This window comes from Oncorhynchus masou, chromosome 13 (genome assembly GCF_036934945.1).
Source record: "Oncorhynchus masou masou isolate Uvic2021 chromosome 13, UVic_Omas_1.1, whole genome shotgun sequence".
NCBI classification, from domain to species: Eukaryota; Metazoa; Chordata; class Actinopteri; order Salmoniformes; family Salmonidae; genus Oncorhynchus; species Oncorhynchus masou.
The window spans coordinates 18,332,387-18,344,603 of NC_088224.1; the positions used below are offsets into that span (position 1 = coordinate 18,332,387).

Sequence of the window (12,217 nt, forward strand, 5' to 3'; positions counted from 1 at the left end):
TGGCTGTGAATGCGCCAGGAATGAGCCTACACTTTCTGTCGTTTCCCCAAGGTGTCTGCAGCATTGTGACGTATTTGTAGGCATATCATTGGAAGATTGACCATAAGAGACTACATTTACCAGGTGTCCGCTTGGTGTCCTCCGTCGAAATTATTCCGCAATCTCCAGCTGCGTGCACTTTTCCATTTGGTTCAGAGGAGAAAGGCAACTGCCATGAATGATTTATCATCGAATAGATATGTGAAAAACACCTTGAGGATTGATTCTAAACAACGTTTGACATGTTTCTGTCGATATTATGGAGATAATTTGGAAAAAAGTTTGGCGTTGTAATGACTGAATTTTCGGGGGTTTTTCTTAGCTAAACGTGATGAACAAAACGGAGCGATTTCTCCTACACAAATAATCTTTTTGGAAAAACTGAACATTTGCTATCTAACTGAGAGTCTCCTCATTGAAAACATCCGAAGTTCTTCAAAGGTAAATTATTTTATTTGAATGCTTTTCTTGTTTTTGTGAAAATGTTGCCTGCTGAATGCTAGGCTAATGCTATGCTAGCTATCAATACCTCTTACACAAATGCTTGTGTAGTGATGGTTGAAAAGCATATTTTGAAAATCTGAGATGACAGTGTTGTTAACAAAAGGCTAAGCTTGTGAGTGAATATATTTCTTTCATTTCATTTGCGATTTTCATGAATAGTTAACGTTGCGTTATGCTAATGAGCTTGAGGCTATGATTATGCTCCCGGATACCGGATTGCTCGACGCTAGAGGTTAACTGCTCAGATAGCTGATGTTTAAAGTTAGTGAGGGAAATATAAGTCTTCAGCTTCAGCAATTTTTGCAATTCGTTCCAGTCATTGGCAGCAGAGAACTGGAAGGAAAGGTGGCCAAAGGAGGTGTTGGTTTTGAGGATGACCTGTGAGATATACCTGCTGGAGCGCGTGCCACGGGTGGGTGTTGTTATCGTGACCAGTGAGCTGTGATAAGTCGGAGCTTTACCTAGCATAGACTTACAGTGAGGGAAAAAAGTATTTGATCCCCTGCTGATTTTGTACATTTTCCCATTGACAAAGAAATTATCATTTTATAATTTTAATGGTAGGTTTATTTGAACAGTGAGAGACAGAATAACAACAACAAAAATCCAGAAAAACGCATGTCAAAAATGTTATAAATTGATGTGCATTTTAATGAGGGAAATAAGTATTTGACCCCCTCTCAATCAGAAAGTTCTGGCTCCCAGGTGTCTTTTATACAGGTAACGAGCTGAGATTAGGAGCACACTCTTAAAGGGAGTTCTCCTAATCTCAGTTTGTCACCTGTATAAAAGACACCTGTCCACAGAAGCAATCAATCAATCAGATTCCAAACTCTCCACCATGGCCAAGACCAAAGAGCTCTCTAATGTCATGGACAAGATTGTAGACCTACACAAGGCTGGAATGGGCTACAAGACCATCGCCAAGCAGCTTGGTAGAGAAGGTGACAACAGTTGGTGTGATTATTCGCAAATAGAAGAAACACAAAACAACTGTCAATCTCCCTCGGCCTGGGGCTCCATCCAAGATCTCACCTCGTGGAGTTGCAATGATCATGAGAACAGTGAGGAATCAGCCCAGAACTACACGGGAGGATCTTGTCAATGACCTCAAGGCAGCTGGGACCTGAGTCACCAAGAAAACAATTGGTAATGTAATGCACTACGCCGTGAAGGACTGAAATCCTGCAGCGCCCACAAGGTACTGTATGTAATATGAATAGTATGTAATGTACTGTATGTAGTATGAATAGTATGTAATGACCTGTATGAAATATAAATAGCATGTAATGTATGTAGTATGTAAAATGAGATTCCAGCTGAGCTCGATTGCTCTCTCTCTCTCTCTCTCTCTCTCTCTCTCCCTCTCTCCCTCTCTCCCTCTCCTTTAAATCTCCCAGCTGGTAATGTCTCAATCACAATTGTCTCTGTTTCTCCCTAAGAGAAAGATCTTCACCATGAAACACACAGAAAACCCTGCCTCTGGTTGTGTATGAACAGTTGCAGCACTCCCTCTCACAGGCAAAGACAGAGGGAAACCTACATTTACTATTCCACCTGTCATGATTCAGTTTAGAGGGAATGAGAGATAGAATGAGAGAGGGAATGAGAGGGAAAGTAAGCGAGAGAATGGGGAGAATCTGAGAAGGTAATGAGGGGAGAGAGAGAAATAAAGAGAGTGAGAGAGGGAGGGAGACAGATAGACAGAGAGAGAGAGAGGGAGGGAGACAGATAGACAGAGAGAGAGAGAGAGAGAGGGAGACAGATAGAGGGAGAGAGGGAGGGAGACAGATAGACAGAGAGAGAAAGAGAGAGAGACAGATAGAGAGAGAGAGAGGGAGGGAGTCAGATAGAGAGGGAGGGAGACAGATAGACAGAGAGAGAAAGAGAGAGATAAAGAGAGAGAGGGAGGGAGATAGGAGACAGATAGGGAGGGAGACAGAGAGAGAGGGAGACAAAGAGAGAGAGAGGGAGGGAGACAGATAGAGAGAGAGATAGAGAGAGAGAGGGAGGGAGACAGATAGACAGAGAGAGAGAGAGAGAGAGAGGGAGACAGATAGACAGAGAGAGAAAGAGAGAGAGAGGGAGGGAGACAGATAGACAGAGAGATAGATAGACAAAGAGAGAAAGAGAGAGATAGAGCTGCAACCTGATCTGAGTGTTATTAAAGTTTCATGTGTGTGTTAAGTAATGACCACAGGGCCCTTCCTCCCTCCATCCATCTATACTGGTCTAAATAGGAACACTGCAGAAATAGCCCATTGCCCATCACTTAAAGGTCCATTCTGTAAGATTTCCAAATGTTATTAGACCATTAATGCACATGTCCAATAAGTGTCCAAGTAACCTTTGCCTGAAAAGTATCCGAGCAACTAATCTTGATGGTGGTATGTAAGTGATTCTAAAATATTGATGTGAAAGGACTGAACAAGTGAGAGCATATTCTTGTTTTTACCTGTCCTGAGTCTTCAGATCAGTGCAGAAGGAGATGAGTAGTGGAGTCCAACTGTAGCAGACTTCAACACACACACCTTTCCTTACCTGTCTTCTTGTAGAACATGATCTCTCCCTTGAACTCCTTGCGTTCGTCCAGGGCTTGGTCGATGCTGAGGATGATGGTCTCGCTGCTCTCTGGGCCGTACAGGAACTTACAGGCACAGCTCTTCTGCATGACTTCAGTGCGGGAGAAACCTGTGAGCTCACAGAAGCCATCTGAACAGTAGACAATGGGGAAGCCTTGGGCCTTGGACACCTGGGCATTAGCCAGGATGAAGTTGCTGTCTGGTGGAATCAAAGATAAAGAATACAGGGTTGCATTCATTAGTGCAAACCGTAGCAAAACTTTTTGGCACGTTCAGGTAGTCCCTCCTCATTTAGGTAAGTTTTCTTTCATTTTGGTTTCTAGTGAATACAACCCTGGTTTAGACAGTGATGATGTAAGTTAGGCCAGGATAAAGTTGTTGTCTGGTAAGAGTAAGACAAGGAATATTTCAAATACACTTTTACCGATAACTATGTGAATTTGGGCTACTCCGATAGCAGGGAAAAGTTGTTGTCTTGTCAAAACAAGACAAGGAATCAAGGTAATTAATATTTAGGAGGGTGAGAATGGAGGTCTAGGTCACTGTGGATAGTGTATGAGAGTAGAAACTAACACAGCAGATATGGTTGTTTAGGGTTGTGCAACTCTCGTCCTCAGATGCCTGGGTGTGTGCTGATTTCAGCTATATCCCAAATGGCACCCTATTCACCCATAGGACTCTAGTCAAAGTAGCAGTGCACTATACCAAGTAGCTTTCTCTTGTTGCTTGGAGCTTAATTGAGCCATTAACGTGACAAATTGCTCACAGAGTGACACACCTGTTTCCCCAATCTAAAGCAGACACTAACAGACAGACGCTGGTCTGAGAGTTAGAACAGACACTAGCAGACAGATGCTGGTCTGAGAGTTAGAACAGACACTAGCAGACAGACGCTGCTCTGAGAGTTAGAACAGACACTAGCAGACAGACGCTGTTCTGAGAGTTAGAACAGACACTAGCAGACAGACGCTGGTCTGAGAGTTAGAACAGACACTAGCAGACAGACGCTGGTCTGAGAGTTAGAACAGACACTAGCAGACAGACGCTGGTCTGAGAGTTAGAACAGACACTATAGCAGACAGACGCTGGTCTGAGAGTTAGAACAGACACTATAGCAGACAGACGCTGGTCTGAGAGTTAGAACAGACACTAGCAGACAGACGCTGGTCTGAGAGTTAGAACAGACACTAGCAGACAGACGCTGGTCTGAGAGTTAGAACAGACACTAGCAGACAGACGCTGGTCTGAGAGTTAGAACAGACAAGCAGACAGACGCTGGTCTGAGAGTTAGAACAGACACTAGCAGACAGACGCTGGTCTGAGAGTTAGAACAGACACTAGCAGACAGACGCTGGTCTGAGAGTTAGAACAGACACTAGCAGACAGACGCTGGTCTGAGAGTTAGAACAGACACTAGCAGACAGACGCTGGTCTGAGAGTTAGACAACAGACACTGGTCTGAGAGTTAGAACAGACAGATGCTGGTCTGAGAGTTAGAACAGACACTAGCAGACAGACGCTGGTCTGAGAGTTAGAACAGACACTAGCAGACAGACGCTGGCTGTTAGAACAGACACTCTGAGAGTTAGAACAGACACTAGCAGACAGACGCTGGTCTGAGAGTTAGAACAGACACTATAGCAGACAGACGCTGGTCTGAGAGTTAGAACAGACACTAGCAGACAGACGCTGGTCTGAGAGTTAGAACAGACACTATAGCAGACAGACGCTGGTCTGAGAGTTAGAACAGACACTAGCAGACAGATGCTGGTCTGAGAGTTAGAACAGACACTAACAGACAGACGCTGGTCTGAGAGTTAGAACAGACACTAGCAGACAGACGCTGGTCTGAGAGTTAGAACAGACACTAGCAGACAGACGCTGGTCTGAGAGTTAGAACAGACACTAGCAGACAGACGCTGGTCTGAGAGTTAGAACAGACACTAGCAGACAGATGCTGGTCTGAGAGTTAGAACAGACACTAGCAGACAGACGCTGGTCTGAGAGTTAGAACAGACACTAGCAGACAGATGCTGGTCTGAGAGTTAGAACAGACACTAGCAGACAGACGCTGCTCTGAGAGTTAGAACAGACACTAGCAGACAGATGCTGGTCTGAGAGTTAGAACAGACACTAGCAGACAGATGCTGGTCTGAGAGTTAGAACAGACACTAGCAGACAGATGCTGGTCTGAGAGTTAGAACAGACACTAGCAGACAGATGCTGGTCTGAGAGTTAGAACAGACACTAGCAGACAGACGCTGCTCTGAGAGTTAGAACAGAACAGACACTAGACACTAGCAGACAGACGCTGCTCTGAGAGTTAGAACAGACACTAGCAGACAGACGCTGCTCTGAGAGTTAGAACAGACACTAGCAGACAGACGTTGGTCTGAGAGTTAGAACAGACACTAACAGACAGACGCTGGTCTGAGAGTTAGAACAGACACTAGCAGACAGACGCTGGTCTGAGAGTTAGAACAGACACTAGCAGACAGACGCTGGTCAGAGAGTTAGAACAGACACTAGCAGACAGACGCTGGTCTGAGAGTTAGAACAGACACTAGCAGACAGACGTTGAGGACCGAAGTTGGGTGGTTGGGTGTGTGGGTGGGTGTGTGGGTGAGGTAAGAGTGAGGAGGATGAGAAAAAATAACATTCATCTTCAGGTCTATTAATTAAGCTATTGTGCCCTCATGACCTAAAGTGTTATGTGAATCTGTTACATGAATCATGATCCCCAAGGCATTGATCTAAGCCTCAGTAGGGTTACTATAGCTAGTCATTACAACTGACATAGTTTTCATGTTGTTTCATCCAAAATAAATGTGCTACCTCAACCATCTCTTTTCCCACCATTGATTTGAAATGTAATGGTTTCATGTCTCGTGTCAACCTTTGTCAAAGGAAACAACAGGAATTGTGTGTTGAAATATGACTCTTCAGAACCAGAATGTTTGTTCACGTCCCTCAATGAGGAGAGGTTCCATTGTAATAATTCTATTAATCACACAGAGCTGTATCTGTTTCCACCCTCTCTGACTTACTGAAGGGAATCTTGAGTCTGAGGAGAACCTTTTATTATGTTTTTACTGTCATCAGCAGAATGCGCCGGGCATTACAGGCCAGGGAGCAGTGCATCTTGGGACTGCTGTCAGGAGGATGTACTGAACACACACTCACACACATCAGCAGAATGCGCCGGGCGTTACAGGCCAGGGAGCAGTGCATCTTGGGACTGCTGTAAGGAGGATGTACTGAACACACACTCACACACATCAGCAGAATGTGCCGGGCGTTACAGGCCAGGGAGCAGTGCATCTTGGGACTGCTGTAAGGAGGATGTACTGAACACACACTCACACACATCAGCAGAATGTGCCGGGCGTTACAGGCCAGGGAGCAGTGCACCTTGGGACTGCTGTAAGGAGGATGTACTGAACACACACACTCACACACAAACAGACACACACACACACACACACTAATGCACGCGCAAACACAAACACATGCACATGCCCACAAACACACCCTCCAGACACTGAGTAAGGAACCAGAGACAGACCCCACATTCCTAACTCCCCCCCCCCCACCCGTCCTGCCTGTCCAATAGTCCCCCTCTGAGAGGAGGAGAGGTTGATGCTTAACCTTAAGAGACGTTTAAGTGTGTGTGTGTGCGTGCATGCGTGCGTGCGTGTGTGTGTGTGCGTGCATGTGTGCGTATGTGTATGTGTTCGTGCCACACACAGACACACAGGTGTCCCCACCTGGATGTGTCTTGCTCTCTAATGGCCCAGATTGAATCCAGGCTCGGGACTGATTTGGGGCAGTGGGGGTTGCAGACATTTTTGAATAATCAGAAGCAACTTGTAATCTCACTCAAACCAACTTTACACTTTCACCCATTCAATCTCTAACAGCCTGTTCTGTTCACTGTTCCCCCTTTCACTTCCCTTCCCTCTCCCTCCATCTCTCTCTGTTCTCCATAACCTCATCTCTCCCCTGTCAACACTCCCCTCCCTCCATCTCTCTCCTAGCAATCCATCTCTCCTCTCCTTCATTCTCTTTTAATCTTTTTCCATCTTCAGCCTCTGTTTTGTATTCATAGGTTCCCCCTTTCTGTACTTCCCTTCCCTCTCCCTCCATCTCTTCCCTTCCCTCTCCCTCCATCTCTAACAGCCTCTGTTCTGTATCCATAGGTTCCCCCTTCCCTCACTTAACAGCCCCTTCCCTCTCCCTCCATCTCTAACAGCCTCTGTTCTGTATCCATAGGTTCCCCCTATCACTTCCCTTCCCTCTCCCTCCATCTCTAACAGCCTCTGTTCTGTATCCATAGGTTCCCCCTTTCACTTCCCTTCCCTCTCCCTCCATCTCTAACAGCCTCTGTTCTGTATCCATAGGTTCCCTCCATCTCTAACAGCCTCTGTTCTGTATTCATAGGTTCCCCCTTTCACTTCCCTTCCCTCTCCCTCCATCTCTTCTGTTCTGTATTCATAGGTTCCCCTTTCCTCTCCCTCCATCTCTAACAGCCTCTGTTCTGTATCCATAGGTTCCCCCTTTCACTTCCCTTCCCTCTCCCTCCATCTTAACAGCCCTGTTCTGTATTCATAGGTTCCCCTTTCACTTCCCTTCCCTCTCCCTCCATCTCTAACAGCCCTGTTCTGTATCATAGGTTCCCCCTTTCACTTCCCTTCCCTCTCCCTCCATCTCTAACAGCCTCTGTTCTGTATCCATAGGTTCCCCCTTTCACTTCCCTTCCCTCTCCCTCCATCTCTAACAGCCTCTGTTCTGTATTCATAGGTTCCCCCTTTCACTTCCCTTCCCTCTCCCTCCATCTCTAACAGCCTCTGTTCTGTATCATAGGTTCTTTCACTCCCCTTCCCTCTCCCTCCATCTCTAACAGCCTCTGTTCTGTATTCATAGGTTCCCCCTTTCACTTCCCTTCCCTCTCCCTCCATCTCTAACAGCCTCTGTTCTGTATTCATAGGTTCCCCCTTTCACTTCCCTTCCCTCCCCTCCATCTCCTGTTCTGTATCCACACTTCCCTTCCCTCTCCCTCCATCTCTAACAGCCTCTGTTTTACATAGGTTCCCCCTTTCTATCCCTCCCTCTCTCCATCTAACCCCTGTATCTCTCCCCCTCTCCCCCCCTCCTTTAGGCTCTGTGTGTATTGGTTCCCCCTTTCACTTCCCTTCCCTCTCCCTCCCTCTAACAGCCTCCTCCCCTCCATCGCTCCTCTCCCTCCCTCCAGCCTCTGTTCTGTTTTGCTCTTCATCTCTTCTCCCAGCTGTTCTGTATTCTCCTTTCCTCCCTCCTACTGTTCTGGATCTCACTGTCTAATTACTCTTCCTCCTATCACAACCCCCAGAATCCCTCCATCTCTCCCTCTTCATAGGTTTCTCTCTCTCCATCCCTCTTATTCCCTCCACTTCCCCTTCCCTCTCCCTCCACTTCTGTCATACACTTGCCCTTTCATCCATCTCTCCATCATTTGGCCCTACTTTCTCTCTATACTCTCTCCACCCTTACCTTACCTCAAGCCCTGTATATCCTTCATGCCTCTCAAGTCTACTATCTCCACCTGTCTTTGGATTCTTCCATCCCCTTCTCAATTCACCATATTCTCCTCCCTCCTCTCCACCTGTATTTTCCTCCCTCCTCTTCACCATCTATTTTACACCTTTCTATCCCTCCCTCTTATTATCCTCTCCTCCTCTTCACCATGTTTTCCTCCCTCCTCATTTTGCTCTTCATCTCTCTCCTCCCTCCTCTTCACCATCTTCTCCTCACAACCCCCAGAATCCTTTTCCATGTTCTCCTCCCTCCTCTTCACCATGTTCTGCTCCCTCCTCTTCACCATCTTCTCCTCCCTCCTCTTCACCATCCTTTTCCTCTCCTCCTCTTCACCATCCTCTTCTCAATTCACCATCTTCTCCTCCCTCCACTTCACCATATCCTCCCTCCACTTCACCTCCCTCCCTCCTCTTCACCATCTCTTCACCATCTCTCCTCCTTCACCATCCTCCTTCTCTTCACCATGTTCTGCTCCCCCTCTTCACCATCTCCTCCCTCCTCTTCACCATGTTCTCCTCCCTCCTCTCCATGTTTCCTCCTCCCCCCTTCACCATGTTCTCCTCCCTCTTCTCCCTCCTCCCCCTTCACCATCTTCTCCTCCCTCCTCTTCACCCTCCCTCCTCTCCATGTTCTCCTCCCTCCACTTCACCATGTGTTCCCCCCTCCTCTTCACCATCTTCTCCTCCCTCCCTCTTCTCCATGTTTTCCCCCTCTTCACCATCTTCTCCTCCCTCCTCTTCACCATCCCTCCTCTTCACCTCCCTCCTCCTCTTCACCATCTTCTCCATCATCTCCCTCCTCTTCAGCATCTTCTCCCTCCACTCCTCCATGTTCTCCTTTCCTATCTTCTCTCCTCCCCTTCACCACCTGTCGATTCCATCTTCTCCTCCTCCTCTTCACCATCTTCTCCTCCCTCTCCTCCTTCTGTCTCCTCCTCCATCTTCTCCTCCCTCCTCTTCACCATCTTATCCTCCCTCCTCTTCACCATCTTCTCCTCCTCTCTCCTCCCTCTTCACCATCTTCTCCTCCCTCCTCTTCACCCTTTTCCCTCTTCACCTCTTCCCATCCCTCCATGTTTCCCCCCTTCACCATCTTCTCCTCCCTCCTCTTCATCTTCTCCTCCCTCCTCTTCACCATCTTCTCCTCCCTCCTCTCCACCATCTTCTTCTCCCTGCTTTCCACCTTTCCTATCTTCTCTGTCGATTCCAGAATTCGTCCACCCCCACCTTCTCATCCTCTCCCTCTCCCTCTCTCTCTCACTCTCTCTCTCCCCCTTTCTCTCTCTTCCCATCCTCCGTTCCACGTTCTCGGTCTCTCTTCCTCCGCTCCCTCTCTGTATCTGACTCTCTCTTTCTCTCTTAACCTCTCTCTCTCTCTCTCTGTGTTCTGGATCTCTTTGCCTAATTGCTCAAGTGTAACAGCCAATAGATCATCACACTCTATCTGACAGCTGAGTGAGAGTCCCCACAGGGAAGGTAAGAGGGAGGGGGAGAGAGAGAGAGTGCGAGACGAAGGGAGGAACAGAGACAGAATTGAGGGAAAAAGATGGAGAATAAGGTAAGGAGAGGAAATACAGTATGTAGAAGAAGGACCAAAAGAGGGAGGAAGGGGATATGGAAAGTTGAGAGAAGAGATTTAAAAGAGGAATAGAGAATGAGATAGAATGAGAAAGTTAATTAAGGATGAAGGGGAAGAAGAACTAAAACGCTGACAGAGAAATAAAAGAGGTATGGAAAAAGATGAAAACAGGGGTGGAAAAGGAGAGGAAAGTCTAAGATGTCCAAGTGGAGATGGATAGATTAGAAGGAGAAGAGAGAAGAGAGGACAGAGGAATCCCCAACTGAATGCTTGCGGCCACACCCCCTCATCACCTCCACCCATTTTGCGTCTCAAACAGCACCTTATTCTGATCCCTGCAGGATTTCCCAGCGATTTGGTGTCACGCCCTGACCTTAGAAATCCTGTATTCTCTATTTTGGGTTAGGTCGGGGTGTGACTAGGGTGGGTATTCTAGGTTCTTTATTTCTAGGTTGGCCTGGTATGGTTCCCAATCAGAGGCAGCTGTCTATCATTGTCTTTGATTGGGGATCATGCTTAGGCAGCCTTTCCCACCTGTTGGTTGTGGGATCTTGTTTGTATATAGTTGCCTTGAGCACTGCACAGCCTCACGCTCGTTTTGTTCTTTATTGTTTTTTGCCGGTTCACGTAATACAGATGATGAACCCAAACCACGCTGCATTTTGGTCCAATTCTTACAACACCGTTCGTGACATTTGGTGTGATATTTGCAGGCAAAAATGGTTGATTTTGCTACAGCAATTCTGACATTTTGCATGGCAATATGCAATGATTTTGTCCAATTTGTCAAGAAAACACACGTAGGAAAGAGGTCAGGTTAAATTGATCCTACACCCGAGCTCAGGGACATGTTCTCCTAGAGAGAAAAATAGAAACAAGCAGTCTGCCTTGTTCTAAAAGGAGATCCCCCATACAGACACACACACACACAGTCACACACACAGTCACACACACACACAGTCACACACACAGTCACAAACACACATGTCATATCCCAGGTCCAAAGTCATTCCTCAGCTCACTGCTAGGTGGGTCAGGACAGGGGAATCTGAGTTACAAAGCACAGCATCAGGTATACAGTACCTCGCTCCCAATACTCTTCTGAACAAGATGGGGGGGTTCTCAACCACATTCTACTCCACTCTGCCCCAGATTTTAGTTTTATAACACACACACAGAAACTCAGATACATACACACACACACACCCCTCCTTGACACCCCTATCCCATCCTGAACACCAAATACCTCAGCTATTTACAGAATGCTTGTGATTTGTGAGGTGAACGAGTCTGGGGTAGAGAGGGATAGATAGCGAAATGGAGAGAAGGAGAGAGTGACAGTGAGAGACAGAAGGACAAAGAGAGCTGTAGGGAGAGATGAATGGATGGACAAGAGGAGAGATGGAGGGAAAGGAGAGAGAGGTCTAAACAGAGGGAGTGGAAATAGAGGAGAGGAGGAGAAGATGTTCTTGAGGCTTCCATCACATTCATCCATCTGAGCAAAAGACAGAGCACACTAGCGGTGTTAGGCGAGGTCAAACAAAGTAACCTCGGTTACAGTCACAGCAGTTAACCAAGGCTACAGTCAAACCAAAGTAACCAAGCTCACAGTCACAGCAGTTAACCAAGGCTACAGTCAAACCAAAGTAACCAAGCTCACAGTCACACCAGTTAACCAAGGCTACAGTCAAACCAAAGTAACCAAGCTCACAGTCAAAGCAGTTAACCAAGGCTACAGTCAAACCAAAGTAACCAAGCTCACAGTCACACCAGTTAACCAAGGCTACAGTCAAACCAAAGTAACCAAGCTCACAGTCACACCAGTTAATCAAGGCTACAGTCAAACCAAAGTGACCAAGCTCACAGTCACAGCAGTTAACCAAGGCTACAGTCAAACCAAAGTGACCAAGCTCACAGTCACAGCAGTTAACCAAGGCTAC

At 46.9% G+C, this 12,217-nt stretch overlaps 1 protein-coding gene across 1 annotated transcript in view; it reads right to left on the reverse strand.

Annotated features, from left to right (window-relative positions):
• LOC135553279 (potassium voltage-gated channel subfamily H member 8-like) overlaps positions 1-12,217 on the reverse strand; it is a 107,342-nt gene that overhangs the window by 84,050 nt on the left and 11,075 nt on the right. The window contains exon 2 of the mRNA XM_064985449.1: positions 3,085-3,324. Within this exon, the coding sequence (XP_064841521.1) occupies positions 3,085-3,324 (240 nt within the window). The remainder of the gene's footprint in view (positions 1-3,084; positions 3,325-12,217) is intronic.